This window comes from Colobus angolensis, unplaced genomic scaffold, assembly GCF_000951035.1.
Source record: "Colobus angolensis palliatus isolate OR3802 unplaced genomic scaffold, Cang.pa_1.0 Scaffold142, whole genome shotgun sequence".
In the NCBI taxonomy this organism is placed as follows: domain Eukaryota; kingdom Metazoa; phylum Chordata; class Mammalia; order Primates; family Cercopithecidae; genus Colobus; species Colobus angolensis.
In genome coordinates this window covers 1,497,908-1,521,513 of record NW_012114511.1, presented here as the reverse complement: position 1 = coordinate 1,521,513, position 23,606 = coordinate 1,497,908, and the positions used below count along the sequence as shown (strand labels likewise).

The 23,606-nt window shown below is 42.9% G+C and overlaps 1 protein-coding gene across 3 annotated transcripts in view; it reads left to right on the top strand.

Moving 5' to 3' along the window:
* TRPC7 (transient receptor potential cation channel, subfamily C, member 7) overlaps positions 1-23,606 on the top strand; it is a 137,812-nt gene that overhangs the window by 32,894 nt on the left and 81,312 nt on the right. The window contains exon 3 of one of the 3 annotated variants that reach the window (XM_011935263.1): positions 12,832-13,014. The exons of the other annotated variants lie outside the window; for them this stretch is intronic. Coding sequence (XP_011790653.1) covers positions 12,832-13,014 — 183 coding nt within the window. The remainder of the gene's footprint in view (positions 1-12,831; positions 13,015-23,606) is intronic. 3 annotated transcript variants of the gene reach the window in all.

Genomic DNA, 23,606 nt, shown 5'->3' with positions numbered 1-23,606 from the left:
GATCCAGGTAGAGAGAGTATTTAATTCTGCAACTCTGTGTAGCTGTTATGTGTGCTTCAGCTCCAACAGTGCAAAGACACCCCAGAAAATGGGCTTGTTAAAAGCCAGTGCACTCAGAACAGCAGTCACCATGCTGCCCCCTCTGGAATTTAGCTGGCACGAGCAATGCAGCCTCATCCTGCCATCCTGCCACTCTCTTCTCTCTATACCTAAGGAATGAGCTGCAAAATTCCCCCAGCCACTGCTGGGGGGTGCACTCCATAAACCCTCTGCTTACCCACCCATTCCCATAGCCTCTCACCATGAAGACAGTGATAGCAGTTGGGGCTGGAGGACCCATCACAGAAGGAGGGTGATGACTTCTGGGTGAGAGTCCAAAAGGGGTGTAAGTGGACAGGCTGGCACTTTGCTAAGAGGCTTAGGGCCTTGAGAGCAATAGGAGTGGCCTGTTCCGTTAGGGACAACTCCTACCCTGACTTTCTAATTGCTGACACACACCTGCTGGTGACTTAGCATGGGGTGGACTCAGCTCCCAGAGCTCAGCCAGTCTCGCCTCCTGGCCTTCCTTTGGGTGTGGAAACACAGGGTATTGCTTTACCTAAAGTTTCAGCACTTTTGCCTTTTAACAACAGGCCCTCATCTTTCTCTTCCCTTTCACAGAGAGGTCCTTGAATGCTCCTCCCACACCTGCCCTTCAGAGCATGTTCAGGGTTTTAGAGCACTACAAGGGCAGTCAGTGTTTCTAGCAAATGAGTACTTCCCAGTATTATGATCATGGACTTTGGAGTGAGCTATACCTGAATTCAGATCCTAGCTGCCACCAAAGTCTCTGGGCCTCAGTTCCTCTGTCCATAAGACAGAAATGATGATACTATGTACTTCCTAGGTTTGTCATGAGAATTCAATGAGATAAATATAGAAAGCACTTAGCCCAGAGCCTGGACATAGTAAGCACTTGATAAATGATAACTAATGGCAGTAATAACAGCAATAGTTATAACTTTCAATATTGTCTTTCATCCTGATGGGTGCACAGACCAATCAATCACGCTTTGGCCACCCCCCATGTGGGGGCGGGGCAGGTGTGGGCAGGGGACAGGTGGGGCTGCTTCCATGTAAGTGAGCCACAGGGCTTCCCAAAGTTCCTCTTCCTCTTTCAACTCACATGTCCTGATGGATTCTCTGAGTCACAGCCTGGAGGAAGCACTCTATCATGGAGCACTAACCTGTGGGTGATAAGGTGATGTGTGTGTGTGTGTGTGTGTGTGTGTGTGTGTGTGTGTGTGTGTGAGAGAGAGAGAGAGAGAGAGAGAGAGAGAGAACAGAGAATGCAGGGAGGGGAGAGAGCCTGGGAGCCTCCTATAGAGGCTGGGTGGCTGTGAGGGGTGGGTTGTGGGGACAAGACTAAGTTCATATAGGCAAACCTGCCTCCCAGTTTTACCACAGTTCCAGCAGGAAAAGCAGAAAGCTGAGGACAGGCTCTTCCAGGAGTTCCACAAGAGCAAACCAAGCCGCATCTTTAACCAGGCTAAGGATGTGCAGAAAGTGCACATGAATTCCTTTCTTGGTAAATAAGCATATCCATGCCCATTTAATTATGAGAAATATGTAAAATATTGAATTATGTGCATAACTTACGCATATGATCATACTGTGGTTAAAGTCAGCTAGTATTCATCACAGTCCACACATGGTTACATGATCTCTTCCTGTTGCACTTGCTGGTCCCACTTCCTGGAATGTCCATTCCCTGCCACCTCCTCTCCTCATACCTGTCTTACCCCTGCTAGCTTCTGCTCATCCTCAGGTCTCAGTTCATACAATCTGCCTCCTTTTGAAAGCCCCGTGATACCCAAAACTCAGGCAGCATGCCCCAACCCTGCCCAAGGCACTTATCCCAATGCACCCTGTGGTCCTCATCTGGCTACTTGTCCCAAGGCACCCTGTGGTCCTCTTCTGGCTACTTGTATTGTCTCTAGAAGGACCCCGAGCCCCTTCAGGGCAAGGGCTTTCTTTTAGTAGGTTTACGTTCTCAGCGCCTGGCATACAGTGGGTTGCCCAAATACATCTGCTGAATTAGTGGATATAATACCTGAGTTGCTAATAAAATACCTGACTCGTTTCCTTGAAAGACAGTCTTTGTCCTCAGGCAAGCCTCTGAATCTAACAGAGGGGACTTCTTAAAGAAACAACAAGCAGAGCAATCCATTACTTCTGGGATTTCATAAATGCCATGTCAATGTGCTATGGGCCCCGTACAATGTCAGTAGCTGACAATTAAGTAAACCAAAAACCAGATTGGAGACCAATGTGCCAGCAGAAGTACTGTCAGCACTGCCTGGCTGAGGAAGGTGGTGCACAGTGATCTGCAGACTCAGTGCTCAGCGTCCAGGCGCCTGCACTTGAGGAGTAAGTGAGCAGGACCCTGCCCCAATTTCTATGACCCAAACTTCCTCACTGCTGCCTGCACCTTCTACCTTGGGACTCACACAGGGTGAAGCTCTGGAAATACATCCAATGAGAAGGTTTGCCAGCTTTGTTAGATGAGGCACTTGAAGATCAACCCCCAAATAGACAAGTTATCTGTGCTTACGCTCTCTGCTAACCTACACACTCTAGGTCATCATATTGGTCAATACTTACCACAGATTGTGTGAAGCACCTTATTTGGGTTATCTTTTTCAGTTTGCTCCTTGCAACAACCCTATAAAGTAGATGGCATTATCAGCCCCAATATGCAGATTAAATTAGAACACACAGAGAGATTAAGTTATACACTCAAAATCATATAGCCACAATGCAGCAGAGCTGTGATTCGAACCCAAACACTGACCACCCAGTCATCCTTCTCATGCAAAGACTGATCAGGCCTGTGATTAAAAATTATAAGATCACCAATGCACAGCCATCTTTCCTGAATGCTGAAACACTTAGGACACAGAGATCCCTTTGGAAAAGCAGGGAGTATGTTTGGGATTAATAAAGGAAAGCCTCCTGCAGAGAGCTTATAAAGTCAGGGAGGCAATGAGTAACCAGTGGCAGAGTTGGACAGACCTCTCAGGGGATCACGGAGTCAAAGAGCCAGCCCTACCCTGCTCCACCCTTGGGGCAGAACCCTGGACTCTGAGGACCCAGGAGTTGCCTAAATCCCCCTGAGAAAGCTGAGGTGAGAAATGCTGTCGGTCTCTGCACTAAGCACGAACCACCTTCCTTGGATCTGCATTCCTAAATGGAGTTGAAATGCAAAAAGGTATTTGCCTTCATCCTTTGGAGCGCGAGTTTATTGATAAGGTGAAGGTTAACGAAACAATTAATTGTATCCATGGAAGCTAAAACGTGGATTGAAGCTTTTCAATTTTCATCTGCCATAATGAGCACTAGGCTCAGGTTCTTACCCAGTACTTCACATCCATTAATTGTTTTAATGATTCCAGTTTTAATTAATAAAAATACAACCATGTGTGTTAAATCTCAACATCCAGAGTTTTCTTGCCCAACAGCTGAGTTGGGGATGTGCAGAAAGAAAACACTAGGGCAAGATGCAACTTCGAAGTCTTGTGTTAGCCAAAGGGTTCTGAAGGTGACCTGTGCACCCAGCATTGGACTGTGTGCTTCCCCACTTCACCACATTGAATCCTCTCAGCATCCTGTAATTATGTGTTTTAATCCCTCTAAAGGTCCTCACCATGAGAAGCCACTGTCTCCTAAGTCACCCCTCAGAACCTGCACGTGATTCTCTAGAAGACTGTCAGATCCCTTCCTCCATCCTCAATACCTTCCTTTTCATCTCCAGATGCTCTCCCATTTCATGCTATGGAAGTCACAGTCCCTCCTCAGTGAAGCACCCCATCACTGAACCCCTCCTCTGAGCGATGTGCCACCTTCTTGCTCTCTCTAAAGACTGGCTGCCCTGAGGACACAGCGTTCCTGCAGCCCTTTCAAGTGGAGGTGGTTTTGCTCCCAATCTTCAGAGTACTCGGCTTGGAGATGGGGTGGGTATCCCACTTGCTGTTTCTTGCCAATTCCAAGAAAGAAGTTTCTCTTCTTCTCCTTTCTCTCCTCTCTAAGAACATCTACCTTTGAATTATATTTCAACATATTATGTCAGCCATTATCTCTCATTGTTGTAGTCTGCAACAATGGGTCACTCTATCACAATTTCGGTTCTTGCTGTTTAAATTCTTGGCACTTCAATATATACACAGGTCATCCTTCCAACACACTGGCTCAGTTTTATGGACTTACCTCCTCTAATGGTCTTAACCTCCTCTGTACCTTAGTCACCAAGAGCCTATGTGAGCCAACACTTGCCATGATCAATAAATGCAAACCCTCCATTATCTAAGCATTGCACATCACACTCTCTGACTTCAGTTTTTCCATCTCACTTGAATGCCTCAACTCTGTCAATCTTTCTCCTCCCCCCAGGTCTTCCAAGCTCAGAACTGATCAAGCCATCTTTTCACTTTCCCTCTCCCCATCAAAGCCCTGTCTTCCTTTCATATCAGCTTCAATTCCATGACCTGTCACTGTGATCACTCGCTCAGGTACACTTCAGCTCCTCTGCCCCTCTCTTGATTTGTTGCACTCTTTGGCAAAAACACAACCCTGGTAAAATATAATTCTCTATCTGCTCCATGCTGGCACCCAGGAAGGTGAATGTGATTAGGAAAAAAAAAAAAAAACAATACATTAACAGACCTCATTCTAAATTTATGACCACGAACTTCAAGTGGGCTCTTATTGTTCTCCAGCAATCACATCTGGTTTTTCTAATCCATCTCTTCTCATTGTCTCCTAAAAGCTATTTCAGACCTACTCTCTTCTCTCCCCAAACTTCCACCACCACTTCCCCTATTCTTACTTTCAGCTGATAATTTTTATTTCTATTGCACTGAACAAAATTGAAGCAACAGGAGGAAAATGTCTACAGGACCCCATCATCCATGCACCCACTGAATAGCATCCTCACCTACATACTGACATTTCCTCCTATTACTGTAGCTAAGCCATATGCGATTCTATATACATGTATTCTTCTACTCATACTGTTACTGGTGGAGGGTCTTGACTATGAGTTGTCCGGGTCCTTGGCGTTTTGAACAAAGAATTGAACAAAATGCACAAAGTAACAGAGGAAAGAAACATGGGAACAAAGCAGCGAAAGCAACAATTTATTAAAGTGAGAAAGCACCACACAAAGTGGGTATGGGCCTGAGCAAGCGACTCAAGGGCCCAGTTACAAAGCTTTTTGGGTTTTAAGTACTCGGTTTTCAGTTCTTACCAGCTACCCATTATCTGCATGAAGGATTTGGTCTGTGGCTAATTACAGGCTGATGTGAATTGGTGCCCTGCGCAGATGAAGAGACGGTCCCTGCTTGGCCTGCAGCCAATCCCAGGTACTCTCCCTTTCCATTTGACACTGGTGGAAGGGAGAGGGTTGTAGGAAGAGTAGCCTTTGATCCTCTGTTGCTCAGGCAGGGAGATGGGGTTTTTCCTTTTGGTTTAGCTTTAGGAAGTTTTAGGTGCTCTGACCCCAGACCCAGGTGTTTTCCTTTTGATCCAGCTTTGGGAAGTCAGCACGAATAGGCCTTAGATTCCCTGCCCCCAGATCTTCGTGTTTTTTCTTTTAGGAAGTCAGCACAAATTGGCCTCAGATTCTCTGCCCCCAGACCTTGGTGTTTTCCTTGATTCAGCACAAATTGGCCTTAGGTTCCCTGCCTCCAGACCCTGTTCTTCTGCCTCAATGCATTAAGTTCAATCCTCCTTCATGTATGCTTCTGAACTACTGGATTAATAGAATGATCTACTGATATCATAGACAATAATCAGGATACTTATCTACTAGAAAATTCCCATCAGCATACAAAATATCATGGTTTCTCCTATAAGGAGGAGGAAGGAAGAAAGGAAGGAAGGGAGGAAGGAAGGAGGGAGGGAGGGAAGAGAGGGAAGAAAGGAGAAAACAAGCCTCTCTTGATCCTACTTCTCACATCAGCTACTTTTCCATTTCTCTGCTCTCTGGCAATAAAATTTCTCAAAAGAGCTGTCAATATCCATGGCACAATACCTCTTCTCCTGCTCTCTTAGCTCTCTCCAGGCACGTCCTCCACTCTTCCATAACTGCTCCAGTCAAGGTGACCAACGACTTCCAATTTGCTCAATCCAATGGTCAACTACCAGTCCTCTTATTTAGAGATAATAATACTATCAGTTCTACAGGATAGTTGTGACCATTAAATGAAATATTAAAATGTTTTAAACATTTTTATTGTAAACTGTTAGTGCAACCCTTTCTTAAACTCATCCTAAATATCAAAAGCAGAAATACCTCCTAGGTTTACAGCTGTACACATTTTCTGACTCAGCTCCACTAGTATTTCAACTGGAGCTTTCCGTAAACATTTCTTCCCCATAACTGGATCTCTGAAGGGAGGGAGGGGCTGTGAATTTGAAGTCCACACTCTTTTAAAATCTAATTTCTAAGGTCTCCATTGGGGAATGAGTGTTAATTATCCTGTATTGTATGGATGTCTCCACAGCATCAGTTTGAGAAATTCATTTAACTTTTGACCGATCAGGGAAATGAGCTTCTCTTTCTCTTTTAATTTAAGTTTGTCAGTAGCTTTGAAAAAGTTGGAGAGTTGAAGTTTCTAGTGAAAGTCAAGCAAACTAATAATTTCCTGAAATTGATGTTATCAAAACCATGACCTTAGAATCAAAAGTTAAAGGTATCAAAATGTCTTGATGGATGGTTTGGAGTCATCCTCCATATTAGGGCTAGAAATTCATCTCAATAACAAATAAACCTGGGAGATTCATAGATTAAAAGGAAAGAAAAGAAATTCTCAGATCATTGAGAACTAAAGAATCTCAGTTGATACCTGTGTTGAACAGAGAACAAGAAATAAATAGTGAATACACTACAACACTGCTTACCGTATTGACTACATAAAAAGCTCTGATCCATTAATTTGGGTTAAAAGCCAGCAAAAAAATTGTTGGCAGAATTTTGTTCCTAGAAAGAAAACCTTATCAGTCTTCAAAGCAATGTAAATGCATGTTTCTGAGCATTTTCTCATCATCTTAAGAAATGCATTTGAACTACGTGTTTATTCAAGGTCAACAATCCATGTTTTCAGACAACATGTTTTTCTATGTAGAAAATCCCAAAGAATCTAAAGGCACCAGCAAGTGAGTTTAGCAAGGTTACAGAATATAAGGACAACACACAAAAATCAATATTTCTATATATAATGATGAAAATTGAAATGAAGAAAAATGTTTAAATATTTCCAATAGCTGAAAAAATGAAATACTTAGATATAAATTTTATAAAACATATGTGAAACCTGTATGTTGGAAACTATAAAAAATGAATGAAATAAATCAAAGAACACCTAAATAAGAGAAGGTACATATTATGTTTGTGGTTTGGAGAATTTAAAAGAGTTTAAATGTCAGTTCTTCCCCAAACTGATTAATAGATTCAACACAATTCCAGTAACAATCTCAGCAGAACTTCTTGTAGATATGAACAAGCTTATTTTAAAATGTATATGTAAAGGGAAGGAATGAGAAAAGCCAAGATAATTTGAAAAAGAAAAGCAAAGTTGGAAGACTCAAAGTACCTAGTTTTAAGATAACATAAAGTTACAAAAATAAGGACAGTGGGTAATAGTGAAAGGATAAGCATATAGATCAAGGAAACAGAAGAAAGAGTGCAGAAATAGACTCATACAAATGTCGTTAATGATTTTTGACAGTTGTGCAAAAATGACTACATGGAGAAAGAATAATCTTAACAAATGGGGCTGGAACAAATGAACATCCATGTGCAATAAAAGATACCTCAACCTATACCTCACATCATATACAAAAATTAACACAAAATGGTGACAGTTTATCTAAATTTAAAACATAAACTATAAAACTTCTAGAGGAAAACATAGGAGGACACATTTATGACCTTGTATTAAGAAAAGATTTCTTAATTGTGACACCAAAAGCATAACAAAAAGACAAAATAATAGATTGGACTTTATATTAGTCTGTTTTCACACTGCTGGTAAAGACATACCCAAGAGTGGGCAATTTACAAAAAAACAAACAAAAACGAAAACAAAAAAACAAAGAGGTTTAATAAACTCACAGCTCTACATGGCTGGGGAGGCCTCACAGTCATGGCCAAAGGTGAAAGGCACATCTCACACGGCAGCAGAAAAGAGAAGAATGAGAGCCAAGTGAAAGGGGTTTCTCCTTATAAAACCATCAGATCTCGTAAGACTTATTCACTACCACAAGAACAGTCTGGGGGAAACTGCCCATGATTCAATTATCTCCCACTGGGTTCTTCCCACAACACAAGAGAATTATGGGAGCTACAAGTCAAGATGAGATTTGGGTGGGGACACAGCCAAACCGTATTAGACTTCATCAAAATTAAAAATGTTTGCTCTCTGAACGATACTGCTAAGAGAATGTGAACATAAGCCACAGACTAAGAGAAATATTTACAAATCCTCTCTTAAAAAGGAATTGTATCCTGAATATATAAAGAACTCTCAAAATTCAATAATTAAAATTTTTTTTAAGTGGACAAAGGATTTTAATATAAACTTCATCAAAGAAGATACAAAGATGGCAAATAAGCACAGGAAAAGATGTGCAGCATTATTAGCCATTAGGGAATGCAAATTAAAATCACAATGAGATACCATGGCACAGAAAAGAAATTGACATGCAGGCCATAGTCGCCTGTACTTGCAGTCCCAGCTACTCAGGAGACTGAGGCAGGAGGATCTCTTGAGCCCATTAGTTAATGACCAGCCTGGCAATATAGTGAGACCCAACTCTAAAAATAAAAGCAAAAACAGGAAACAAATTAACAATACCAAGTGTTGGTGAAAATATGGAGCATTAGAATGTTCGTAATTTGCTAGTAGAATGTAAAATGGTAGAACCTTTCCAGAAACAAATTGGAAGCTTCTTACAAGGTTAAACATGCATTTACTATATATTCAGCAATACCACTCCTAGGCATTTACCCTAAAGAAATAAAAAACTATGTTCACACAAAAACTTGTACGGGAATATTGGCCAGGTGTGGTGGCTCATGCCTATAATCCCAGCAATTTGGGAGGCTGAGGTGGGTGGATCATTTGAGGTCAGGAGTTCACGACCAGCCTGACCAACATGGTGAAAACCTGTCTCTACTAAAAATACAAAAATTAGCAGGGTGTGGTGGCAGGTGTCTGTAAGTCCAACTTCTTGGGAGGCTGAGGCAGGAGAATCACTTGAACTCTGGAGGCAGAGGTTGTTGTGAGCTGAGATTGTGCCACTGCACTCCAGCCTGGACAAAAGAGTGAAACTCTGTCTTAAAAAAATATATATTGTACAGGAATATTTATAGCAGCCTTCTTCTTCATTGCAAAATGTCAAAAACTGGATACAATCAAATGTTCTTCAGTGAGTAAATAGATCAACAAACTGATACATCCATATAGTGGATGTGAAATAGAAAAACTGACTATTGATGCATGCAACATCATGGATGAATCTCAAAATGATCATGCTGAGGGAAAAAAACCCAGTCTCAAAAGCTGATATACTACATTAGTCCACTTGTAAGGCATTCCAATTTACAGGTTTTATCTGGAGTGGAAGAAAGATGAATCAAGAGTTTATCTAGTATTTTTTTGTTTTCCTCCTACCCTTGGGCCAGTCTTACTCCCACTCCAGTAATTACAAACCACAAAGGGCAAGAGATTGGGAGTTTGAAATCATGTAGATTGCCATTTACATGCTTATTTTTATTATCAGTTTTTGTTTACATTTTTATTTTGTTATTTGTGTTATTTATTATTAACTCTCCCGGGCATTTGACATGACCTTGGTGTTGAATTCTCCAAATGATGGAACAGTGAACTCTGTCTCAAAAAAAAAAAAAAAAGACAGAAAATGGGCTGTCAAGGAAATGAAAGGGCAGGGAATGTGAGGGTCATCTTCCAGGATAGTGAAACCATCAAGAATAACAATGCAGTCATGTTAGGAGACTGATGTGAGACAGGGGCTAAATATCCAAGGAAGGTGAGAGAGGGACCTAGAGATCAGTGGCTGATATAAGGAAAAGCATAGATCTGCCTGTTACTTTATCTCTCCGGTCTCACTTTCCTCGTCTGGAAGTTGGAAATAGTGATCAGCCTTCCATTATGGGGTTTTTATAAGGATTGAACGACATAATGCAGGTAGAGCACCTGTCACTCATTAGGACTGGCAGGCCTCAGTGTTCAGGAATATTTTTTAAAAATGTAAAGGGCACCTATGAAGTCTTGAGGGTGTATCTCATCTTCCAGTTACAGTGAGGAGTGTGTCTTGGAAGGTTAATTGAGCTCAGGTTTGGCTCAATAAATTATAATCATGACAATTCCCCAGAGATGTTCATCAATGGCCTTCTCTGCTTCCATTCATGTCCATGTCATCTCCTTCTTCCTGGCAGGCCTAGGTTCTCGCTATCCCCTCTAGCCAACTGCAGACAGCAGAAGGCTTATTGCCTTCCAGTCCAAGTGTCTAATGCAGAAGGAAAAATGCAAATTACCTGCTTTGGCTGCTCTGTTGCCTCTTCTATCGATGGCAGGCTGGCTGAAAGAGCCCAGAGAAGTGACAGGCTCTAATGAAGTGTCACCTTCTGTTCTGAACTGCACTGAACCCAGACATGTGAGGAAGCTCTGGGCAATACAGCCTGACTAGCTCCTAGCACGGGGAGCCTGGGACAAGAGCTAGATCAAGTCCTTTTCACTTTATCTCCTATACCCACCCATGACTTCAGCTTTAGGCAGGAGTTTCCATCAAGAAATGAGGTATGTTCTAGCCAACAGGGCAGTGTCTGTTTTACTGGTAACAGGCATTAACATTCAGAGATTCCTTGTTCTCAGAAAAGGGGTAATAAAGTTATGGGGTGGGAGTTGGAAACTTAAGGAACCTGAGTTGCCACAGAGGAGATTCCAGAGTTGAATGGGTCCATGTGGTGAGATGATTCACCTTGTCCATGTTGCTGAGCCCCGTGTACCTTGAGCCTCCTACCTCTGGCTTATCAGTGCTCTGCCGAATATATTAGCCAGGAAAAGATCTGAGCAAGTTTCACTTAGCCTTGTACTTGTGCAAACCTGAGGGTGGAACTCAAGCCTCCTCTTCCTTCACACTACTCAGAGACTTGCCTTGTTCACCACTAATTTTTCATTGTCCGCTACATAGTAGGTTCTCAGTGATGAATGAATGCATTCATGAATAAATGAACGAGTGAATGGCAGATAAGTGAGTGTCAGGGTTGGAGGAGCATAGAGCATGGCTCTTCCAATCCTAACACTTCAGACCAGCTCTATGCTAGGTACCAAAACCTAGAACCCCGCAAGTTTCTTACATGCCTGAGCCGAGAGGTCATTTTTCCAGCCAGAATTTCTGAAACTCCCTTCTTCTACCTAAATTATATATAAGAACAAAGGGCAGCTACTCTCACCTGAAAATATTTTCTTGATCTTTTCCCTTTTCCCAGCAAACAAGCACTTACTTACCTCTTTCTCTAATGCAAAGTGACATTTTGATACAGCAACCCTGGAAGGAGACAAGAATCATTAACTCAGAAAAATGGCTGAGCTTCTGCAGTTTGCCAGGCTCCCAACTATTGGCTGAGAACTCCATGTTCTGGAAAAGCACAACCACAGTCCTGTTTGCCAACTACTATCTAGCAGTCTGAGGGTTGTTGATATTGATTAACATTGAAAGTGACATTTGGGTCTTGTGTACTTTCGGAATAGACTCCTTTCAACTAAGAAACCAGCAAGGAGGCCCCTGGGGAAAATATTTTTGGGGAGGAGGGGTATGAGATAACATCAAACATTCTTTGTCCAACATTTTGGATCCTTATCTAGAATGTAGTAGTTTGTTTAGGGGAAAGAGAAGTCGGCATGTCACTAGGAAAGGAAGTTAGCCTCTCAAAGACATTCAGACAGGAGTACCTAGGGAAAGGAAGAGAGAAATCTGGGAGCAGCTCATTAAAAATATGAAACAACAACAACAAGGTCAAGGGCTAAAAATGTTTATTCAAAAGGCAGGTGATTTAAGGAGCCATGATTTGCCATACAAAAGGGTTTCTAGTAAGAAAAGATCCTGTCAAAGTTAAATTACATTTGATTTTTAAATGTATAATTTACAAGCCGATTTTCTGGCATACAAAAAAGCACACCTGTGCAATTTTTTTTCCAATTTTAGCATATTATCCACCTTTCCAGTAAAATTCCTATATGCAGCAGTCACCAATACAGATTGGTGGTAAATAAGCGAAGTGTTATTTACATCAGCCTTAAAAGTTCATGTCCTTATTATTCCTGCCACAGAACTGACTCAGAATTGGGCATAGAAAACTGCCATTTTGAAAGAGCCCAGGATGGGCTGTGGCAGGCATCCACACCATTAGAGAGCAAAGTTAAAAGACAGATTCCTTGGCCCTACCACCAGGCATTCTAACTCAGTATGTCTGGGGTGGGACCTGGGAATCTGCAACTTTAGCATGCACCTAAGGTGACTCTGATGCAGGTGGCCCGTGGACCACACCTTCACACGTGCTGACTTAGAGAAGATGTCCTTCAGGTTGCGTGTCAAGAGAAATTGCCCCACCTTCTGCACCCAGCACATCCTGCTGCATTCCATAAGTGCAAGCAATGTGCTCCACAAGCTCACACGTGATGAGCAGTTGCTGATCGACACTGCTGTGCTGGGCAAGCCAATCTGCGGGGCTCTGTGTGACACACCCCTGATTTCTCTTTATTCTGTTAGAACGATTACAGGAAGTTATCTATGCAATGCAAGGATTTTGTAGTGGGCGTGCTGGACCTGTGCCGAGACACAGAAGAGGTGGAAGCGATTTTAAATGGTGATGTGAACTTCCAAGTCTGGTCCGACTACCACCGTCCAAGTCTGAGCCGGATCAAACTCGCCATTAAATACGAAGTCAAGAAGGTAAGCTCCCCCATCTCTCCTGGTCTTCCCATCTCACCTCTCCTCTCAGGGCTGCTGGCCTCGCTTTGTGCTCACGTGTATTTTATGTTCCCACGAGGTGACCATGATGACACCCAGATTCTCTCTAGACAGGGAGATAGCTGTCAGCTTCACAGGGCTGCTAGGATTCTCTCCACCATCCCTTCCCACCGCAGTCCCCAGCCCACCAGGAGAGACAGCAGAAGCATGAGTCAGTCCCTGAGCAGACCTTGAGCCTGGACAGCAGAAGAGATCTTCAGCCTCAACCCACTGGCAGGAACAATGTCACCACGAGGGCTCCTATCAGTTAGCAACCCAGTTTCCAAGTCTTCAAGAGAAACATAGAACTCAGGTCTTTCAAAAGCATTTATTGAGCTTCCTCTGTGTGCCTGAGGACTAATTGTGTAGAAAATGTATTAATGTAAAAAGCTTATGGGATTCAATTGCCCTGGGAGGCTTAGAAGAATTGCACTCCAAAGGCATATGAAAGCCCTGAGGAAGCTCAAGTAGACTTGCCCAAAAGTGAACTCATGCCAACTCCTCAATAGACATCCAAGTGTCTTTAGTGGCTGTGGTCACCAGTAGCCCTCAGACCTGTAGTGCCTACTCAGATTAAGAGTATAAGGAGCACAGGTAAATTATATTCCTACTTTGGATCTACTCTGAGTTCTTTAGAATCTGCTCTTTTAGATGACATTACTCATCCTGATGAAAACTAGAACATTCCAAATATCCACATGTTTAAATATCAATGTGCTTTCCACATAAGTAAAGGAGCTGATTCATCTTTGAGGGGTTTTAATGTTTTCAGCTCTTTCACCTGATCAAAACTGAATGGCATTTTTAAAGCCCCCAGACTGGCCTCTGGGCAGTCCTTCTGTTTCCTGATTATCTTAATTTGTGTGTGTCTTAATTTGTGCCTTCAACAACCATATATATCTGTGAAATTCATCCAGGGAGAGCTTCCAAGTCTGATAAAATCTTCCTGCCCTTTTACTTTGATATTATAATAATCACAAATTTTAAGAAAAACAACTTTTGCCTAAGACTCTGAGCTCAAAGATAAAATTGATGACCCACGGGAAAGGTGGCCTTAGAGATTAATATTAGAAAACACAGTGTTGTTGGAAGTTGGGAGAATTGGGCTGCAGTTTCAAGTACAGTACAATCCTATTTACTCAGCTCAGGAAAACTCACCTTTTAGCTTAAACCAAGAGTTCACTGGGACTTTTCACCAAAGTATGCAGTCACCCCCTGAAGCTGCTGAGATATCCTTGCCCTTGGGGTTCAAACAAACCCTGCTGTGGAGGCTGTCTGGCAGTGGCAAAAATGAGCTGGAGTTTCCAGAACTACAAACATTTTCTTCCTTCCTGAAGCCAGATTATCCCCCTGCCTCCCAGCTCATGGTGAGGATAGAAGATGTCTAAAAACTAGACAAAAGAAGATGCTTGGCATTTGCAGATTTATATTCATAGTTTGGGTTAATTATGTACAACTTCAACAGTCCGTGGCATGTGGGCATTCACCATTTTTTTGAAACATAAATTCAAATCCCCTAGCAAAACTGACATGGAGGGTGGAGTTACTCAGTTAGTCCAGAAGTCTGGCCCCCACCTCATAACTACATGTCCTCTTTTGTCAATTACCAAGTTCAAAATGGCCCTGGGGATGAATGAGAACGAAGAAATGAAGCCCTCTGTGAACATGATAGTTTGGGTCAGAATTAAAAGGTTTCATGAGGGATGTGATTGACTCCAGTGGTATTTGCCAATTAAGGAAGTCATAAGGTCTCAGGAAATCATCATGAATGTCAAGTGTCTGCTGTAATCCATAGGTAGGAAGACGATAAATGACCTGCATAAAATGTCAACTCTGCTCATTTCTAAGACCTTCAAATGATACATTTTCTCAAATCTTGTATGCCATCATGCAACAGCAGACAGACTCATAGCTCTCCTTGACATTTATTCTTCGTGAATTACCAGGAAACTAACCAATATTTAAAAGTCTTATTAATATTACAATGGGCTTCCATTTTTAATTTATGGATTTTAGCATGCTTGCATGAGTACAATCTATCCCTGAGTATTTGAGTTATGAAATAACTAGCACCAAGACCTATTTATAAATACACTGCCTTTTACAACTTAGATAGAAAGATAGATAGATAGATAGATAGATAGATAGATAGATAGATAGATAGATAGATAGATATCTCCTGAGGCTTCAGGCTTAAATACAAAACCATAAAACATTGCCAAGATTCTGCCCACATGGCATAAAATCAACCCATTAATTCAGCAACTTAAGAAAACAAGTTGTTCTTAGCAGTTCCATGAGCTGCTAATAGGTGTTACCTTAAAAAAAAAAAAAAGATTTTATGTTCAAATAAATTTGGAAACCTTTAGTTAAACATAGTCAAACAGGTTTTTGGTTTTTGTTTTCTGTTTTTCTTAAAGATATTACAGAACCTTTAATATGCATCATAGTGGCTCATGCCTGTAATGCCAACACTATGGGAAACTGAGACAGGAGGATTGCTTGATGCCAAGAGTTTGAGACTAGCCTGGGGGACATAGCAAGACCCTGTCTCTATTTAAAAAAAAAAAAAAAACAAAAACAAAAAAAACAAGAATCCTTGCTCTAATAGATGAAGGATACAATATGTATTACATGACCACAGACTGCTTCTCATGGTGAAACTAGTTTTTCATGTATCAGTCTCTGGGAAACTAATCTATAATCAGCCTGTATGTCTATGAAATGCCAGGATTTGAATGAAGGTGGTGCTGCTCTGTGGCTGGTACTGCACTCTGGATTGTGTCTCTCATTTGAATGTTTGATTATCTTCAGGCACCACCCTAATGTCTGGACCTCTGGCTGGCTGAGTCACAGTACCAGCCTGCATTAGATGAAGACAAGTCACCCACGATGGTTCAAGGGAGCACCTGTTAAAGGGAAGGAATCCTGAACTGGGTTTCTGTTGGCCAGGTTTCTAGCCTGATTCTCCTAACCCTGTGGTCTTGGGCAAGTCATCGAAGCTCTCTGACTTTCATTCCCCATTTGCAAAATGGACACACCAGCTTTTGCTTCACAGAGGTTTTGTGTGAGTGTGTGTGAACTTCCAAATGAACTGATATGAAAGGAAATGCTCTGGAAACTATAAAGTTCTCTGCAGCTCCAAGAGGAAGCATCATTGCTGTCATTCAGTGATGACTCCCTTTCTTGGGACTCTAGGGTTCCTCTAATTCCCTAGCTGGTCCTTTATTTTCTCCCCAGAGAATGCTAGAAATGTCTCCCTGGGAAAGGACATCATTCATAAAGCCTAAAATTCCTTCCAAAATACCAAAGGTGTTGTGAGGACATGTTGTTCCCCCACGACTTCTGCCTTAAGAGGGCGCTCAGCCTCCCCAGTAACCCAAGTGGGTGTGTCATCTGAAATGTCAAGTGTGGTTTCTGGGAAGCAGTATTGGAGATGTAGCTGAAAGGTGCCTATTGAAGTCAGTCCCTGGTCCAACCACTTATTAATGGGGTCACTTGAGCAAATTACTCAGCCTTGCCTCTGTCTCACTTTCCTTATCAGGAAAGTTGGGATAATAATGCCTACATCATAGGTTGTAATGAGAATTAAATGGGAGAAAACATTTGTGCCTCAAATATCCCCAGGCTTCAGCAGCCGATGGGTATAAATGAGGCAGTATTAACACATTGCTCACAGTCAACGCCTACATTACTTTAGGACATTTCTCTTACCCACCTCAGTCCATCCCAGCCCCTCTAGGCCACAGTCCCTGAAGAAGCCAAGCTCGCCTCATGAAAAACCAGGGATATGACCCTCCCCCATACTGAGTCACACCTAAGCTCAGAAGGACTCTGCTTATGTTTCGCAGCTAAAGAAACCCAGCCCTCCTCCAGCATCGGCTTGCAGCCTCTCTGCATAAACTGGCCTTGGCCTTCCCCTGCAGAGCCAAACACCTTGCAGTCTTCTCTAGCTCTGTCTCTGTCCTCCAGGAATCATGCCTAACTATCCTTCTCAAAGGCCTTTTCTTTCCACTGCATATCAACTCTAAACACATGCATAGGAAACTTGCAGCCCCAAAAACTGGGAACCAACCCAACCAGCCTCTGAATCCCAGTTTAGGCCCAGCTGGGCTCAGGCTGTATTTATGAAGGAACCCCAGTGTCTGCCATGTGGTCAGTGCTTAGTGATGGGGAACAGAGACGCAGACAGAGTTGTTGGCACTCTATTCAAGTTGTCTAATAGAAGACACACTCTCATCCCTCCCTCTCTCTTCTCTAGATTGCTTCTTCATCTCTGGGCTTACAGGGATGATCTTGATCTTTTCCCTTCTTTCCCCTACACCATTCACTCCTCCTTCCTGACCCCACTCTGCCTTAATGAGGATCAGGTGGGATCTCCTATTCACTGCAAGAGAACTCTGTGCGTATCAGTCCTCTAGGAGAGTGGGGCAAAGAGACCCAGAAGTCCTGTTTTGCGTGAGAGAGGCCTTACCTCTACCTATAAAGGAGATGGAGCATCTTTTGGACACTACTAAGCAAAGGGGGAAAAAAAATTATGTGAATATTATTTTCCAAAATATATTAGTTCATGGCAGAAAGTACATATATTATCAGGCAGGCATGGCCATATCACCAACAAGGGTGATTAGTTCCATCTCTCAAATTTTCTGAACCACGACCTATGAGGTCTACAGACACTGAGCTCGGCCTTCCAAGGACCCAAGCAGAATAAGACACAGTCTTACTTTCAAAGAGTTACCAGTCTACTGAGTGAAATGGTACAGGTGTCTCATGACTGTAATAGCATCAGCCTTTGCAGTGGGGTGGGAGAAGTCTCTTACATACTTCACCAGCTGAGCAAAGCAGCGTTCACACCTGTGACCTCTTTCAGACTTGCAGGTGGCCCCGGTTCTAGCATCTTGGGATGCAGCTTGGTTTGGGGGCCTCTGCTCTTGGTGCCAGCCATCTTTCCTTCCCACTGAGGAGATCTCCACCCTCCTCAAAATCCAGCTCCCACTTCTCCTGAGCCTTCCAGACTCTGCAATGTTGAGGTGCATTTTCCTGGCTCTGCCAGGCTCCCTGGGTTATTCCTGGCTCAGAAAGCTAGTCTTAAGTACAGTAAAGACCTGGGACAGGATCATGGGAAGGGAACAAAGTACAGAGGGTGGAGAGGACCCACTCGATTTCCCTCACTTACATAGTTCCATTTTCCTTCACTCTCAAAAAAAAAAAAAAAAAAAATCCCCTACGATTTTTATTCACTCACTCACTGAAAAGCTCATGCTTGCTCTTAAAGCTAAAAACTGAGGAAAGTGAACAAGACCCTGGAACTTCAGAGGTGCCCTCTGGGGTGGGGAGGGCATTTCTGGTAGAAAGAACATGCTTAAAGCATGTTTAAAGGCCCTATGGCGAGAAGAGACATGGTGTACAAGAGGAACTGAAAGAAGGCGAACGGACCAAGCTGGGCCTCGGGAGGACTGGGTGTGACTGAGTCTGTAAGGATGCAGGCAAGGGACAGACTGTGTGAGCCTTGCAGATCTCCTTAATGATTTTAATCTTTTTATTATTTTTCTAAAGAACAATGGGGAGCCACTGGAGGACCTTAATCAGGAGTGGTTATAAAGATTAGGATAGATGGAGAGACAGCTCTTCCTCTGAAAAAGCTGGAAAGGAAACAGGGTGGGTGAAGATGGAGCAAGTTGTTTGTGTGAACGGGACAGGATATTAGCCAAGATAGGCTGTTACATTGTTTTGACAAACAAAACTAAAGTCATAGAGGCTTTTAACAAAAGTTAAGTTTATTTACTGCTTATCTTATTTCCATCTTGGAACTCAGTTCCCTCAGGATTCCCAGCTGATGGAAGAACCACCCTCTTAAATGTTTCCTGCATGCCAGAGGGTCATTCGGCTCTGGGAAATCGTACCCCAGCAATTGCATGCTTTCACCTGGATGAGACACACATTGTTTCTGCTTGCTACTCATTGTGCTACTCTTCATTCACAAGAAGGACCAGGAAGCATAATCCTGGTGCTATTTGGCAGCTGGCACTAATGATTACCACGGGAGAAAAGTTGAGGGAATTCGTATTGATAGCTTCAACTTCTCTGTCAGTAGGACACAGAATCACCCTCTGAGGTAGAAGCAGGCTGAAGAAAGTAAAAAAATGGGGAAAAAACAATCTGTGGGAGATGGGAGAGGGAGCTGAACAGTAGGTCTGATAGGCCTGCCAAGACTGGGGATTGAAATTCTTTGGCAACAGACTACATTTTTAACACAAGTGGAAGATCTCCACAAACAATGGTAACGCAGAAAGTCAGTATCCTCCATAAACCTCAATTCCCTGCCATCAACTTCAAGATTCTTTCACAGACATGGGCCGGGAACACACAAAATATGCTCACAGGGCACAGCACTTGGAAAGCTCCCCTCAGAGCAGAATGCCAAGGAGAAAAGGGCAAGCTTAGAGGGGAGGGAATGGGGGACCGTTTCAACCCACATTGCCATTAGCTCTAAAGTTAGGTCAGCACCTCTTACTCTATCAGAAGTCCCTTGCCTCCTTCTATTCCAAAAATGACCGTCTTGTGCACGTTTTACAGTCATGCCATGAATGGGCCCATCTTTCCATCTGGAAAAACTCCTAGCAGATGAAAGTATTAACAGAACTTGTCAGGTAGCAGTACAGTGTTATAGCTGGGAGCCTGACTGCTCAAGTCCTCTGCCTACTAGATATGGGACATAAATTAAGTTTCTTAGTCTGCTGGCCTTCAGGGAGCTCATAGACACAGTGGACACTGCTCCAGTCCTAAAGGGCCTTCTGGCCTAAATATGTGCTCAGAGAGAAAACAATGCCAGCTGTAGCTGCACAACTGGCTGACATCTTCTCCCTAGTGCAGTGACCACGGGTAGGAACACTCAAGAGAGGGCAGATGCCCTCTGCTGGGCTCTGTTTCATTTCCTCTGTCTGCAAAAAGCGCAGGCAGGGCCAGTGAGCAAAGGGGACCTGGGGACATCAGGGCTTTCTAGAGGACGCCTGAGAGGCCAGTCAGACGCTCACATGCCCTGAGCAGACATTCTCCTACTGTGTTTTCCTGCTGAGGCATCGTTTTAACAGATGCTCAGACTTAAGAAGATCAGCGTTGTCACAAACACAGTCTGGCTGGTCAGGCACTACCCCAAACTGCACTGCAGGATGCCTGGTAGTTGGCAAACACTGTTGGAATCCATTGGTGTCAAAAGCATCAATCATCTTCCTCTTTGGGGATTCCTCTAAGCACTTCCGTGGATCTCACCTGGCCACATGCCACAAAAATCATCAATATCCATTAATCTCTTGGTTCAGAAGGGCTATCTTTTACATGAGGAAGTTTTGTTTTCTCAAGGAGCAAATCTTCAGAAGAGAAAGAATAATTCCGGCATTTAATATGTAAATATGAATCGTGATCCCTTTTCTGCCTGGAAAAACTCCCAGGAGAAGAAAAATAGAACCTGCAGGGCAGCAGTGTAGTGTCGTGACCAGGAGCCCGACTGTGCATGTTCAAGTCCCAAGTCCTTTACTTTCTAGTCATGTGGTTTAGACAAGTTATTTGGTCTCTTGGCCTTGATTTTCTCATCCATATAATGCAAACAAATTACAGTGTCTAATAAATAATAGTTAACACATGCAATGTACCTAGAACATGTTAAGTGCATAACAAATTAGCCAATGGAAACTGTTTGCCGTACTGGTTTTCTAAGCAGAACTACACTTAAGACTAAGTCAACATTTCTCAAGTCCAGCACCTTAACACTTTGGGCCAGAGAATTCCTTGCTGTGAGGACTGCCCTGTGCATTATAGGCTGTTTAGCAGCATCCCTGGACTCTATCCAGTAGCACCCTACCCCCAGCTTGTGTTACCAAAAATGTCTCCAGACACTGTCTCCAATGTCCTTAGAGGAAGGAGGGGGGGACAAATAATTCCCTGTTGCGAACCTCTTGGCTGTTTTCAGGATCCAGTCTATAACCTCTTAACTGTAGGCCCTTAAAGCAAGGATGATAGTTATCCAAGGATGTGCTGTGTCACTCTAGACCACGGGTTCCAAAACTTAGCTGATTAATGAAACCACTTGGGTGCTTTGCAAAAAACAAACCAAAGAAAGCACCAGTGCCTCAGCCTCAGAAAGACAAATACCACATGATCTCACTTATATATGGAATCTAGTAAAGTTGAACTCATAGAAGTAGAGAGTAGAATCATAGTTGCCAGGGACTGGGGAGATGGGGAGGGAGGGAATGGGGAGTTGTCAATCAAAGAGTACAAAGTTTCAGAGAGACAGAAAGATTTTGAGATTTATTGCACACCAGAGTAACTGTAATAAATAAAAACATATATTTCAAAATAAGTAAGAAAGTAAATTTTCATGCCTCACCATAGAAATGATAGGTAAGCAAGGTGATAAATATGTTAATTAGTTTAATTTAATCATAACATATTGTACACGTATATCAAAACATCCGTTGTACTCCATAAATGTATACAACTATGATTTGTCAAAAAAAAAAAAAATGCCTGGGCTGGGTGCAGTGGCTCATGCCTGTAATCCCAGAACTTTGGGAGGTCAAGGTGGGTGGAGAACCTGAGTTCAGGAGTTCGAGACCAGCCTGGCAAACATGGTGAAACCCCATCTCTACTAAAAATACAAAAATATGCTGGGTGTGGTGGTGGGTGCCTGTAGTCCCAGCTACTTGGGAGGCTGAGGCAGGAGAATTGCATGAACCTTGAAGGCAGAGGTTGCGGTGAGCCGAGATCGTGCCACTGTACTCCAGCCTGGGCAACAAGAGCAAAACTCTGTCTCAGAAAAAAAAAATGCCTGGACCGCATCCACAGAATTTGTAATCCAATTCTTTTGGGTGGGAGCACAGCAATTAGTGTTTTTTAAAGGCTCTTTAATGATTCTACATTTTGCAGAGATGAAGCTCTTAGATGGTGAACTCTTGGTTCATTTAGATCTCTGAAGGCTGGGAACAGTACATGCCCTGCATGCAATGTGCAGCCTCCATATGGAGTAAATAGATGATGTGTTCAGTGGGAAGCTGGAGGCTTTGATGCTTCTCTAAGTACCTGTAACTCCCCCTTGGAATTAAAAGCCTATGTAAACAATCCAGATGATGTTCCAGGCTGGCCCTAGAGTATAGGGCTATCATCTCCATATCCTTCATTGCTGACGCGTGTCCCTTTGGGGTTTGTCACTCTGGAAAAGAGCTATCCAGGAAAGCCCCAACACCAGTTCTGGCCTGGTAGTTGCCCGGTAGTTGCCAAACACTGTTAGAATCCATTGGTGTTGAAAGCATCAGTCATCCACTTGTGGTGGTAGTCCATCTCTAAAATTACCACCATAAGCCTGGTTGTCTTAGAGATGAAGCAGAGAGGTGAGTAGCTTCCAGGGTGACCCTGCACAGTCAGGGAGAAACAGTGGGGCCTTTGCCTCCAGAGGGGAGCTCAGATTGCTAGGGGCTCCACAGTGGGTCTCAGGAGTGCTCCCTCCACTCATGAGCCTGAGTTGCTGCCCCATATCCACACTCTGCCAGCTCAGCTTTAGAGGGTGGAAAGGGACAAACTGCCTGAGCTCCTCTTTGCCTTTCTTCTGGCATTCTGTAAATCACCTGACGTAACTTTCTCTGATGTGCAGATGCTACTGTTAATTTGCAAAATATATTTCAGATCCTCAAAGTAAGAGTTGTCACAACAGGATAGAAAACTATTGCTTTTTGCCTGTTTTGCTACCTTTTGTTCAGCTGTTTCAATACCTCAGTAGTTGAATGAAAGGATAATCCTTTAAAGTATTTTTCTTCTTCTTGGTTACCATGTCTCCTAACCCACACAGACTTAGCTTGTATAACAATCATTATGTTCTTACTGTGCTGCATTTGCTAAGATAGTCAGAGCCTGAGTATTATTACATCTTGATTTGGGGGCTAATAGGAAGAGAGGAATCGGAGGAGCATTCAAGGGCAAAACATAAATCCCCCAATGCCCCACACAAAATAGATGCAAATCAGATGCATTTACTAGCCCAAAGTGGAAAGCACCACAAGAGCCATCTTCAAATTGTCACTTTTATCCCAAAGTCAAACAGGTCTTAGGAATTACAGTCTTCCCCAAGGATCTGTGACTAACTCTGATAGTTCAGCTAAAGACCATCTACACATTTCTATCTCATTATTTCTTTACCAGATGCTCATATATGAATTTAGAGTTTTAATGAGCATTTGATCTTTCAAATATTCCTCCCAATATGTACCACATGCATTACTCTTTTATTAACATTCATCTGCCTAAGGTCACTTGCAAATTTTCTTGATGGAAGGGGAGTTTTGTAAGTGTAATTGCAGATGAAACTTTTTGCTTAATTTATGTTTTAATTTATGTAATCCAAGCCACAGTCATATCTTGCCTGGATGATTAGAATAACATCTAACTGTTCTACCTACCTCTTTCCTCTCCTTTCCTCCTCCTCCTCCTCCTACACACACACACACACACACACACACACACACCACTGAATTTTTTTTTTT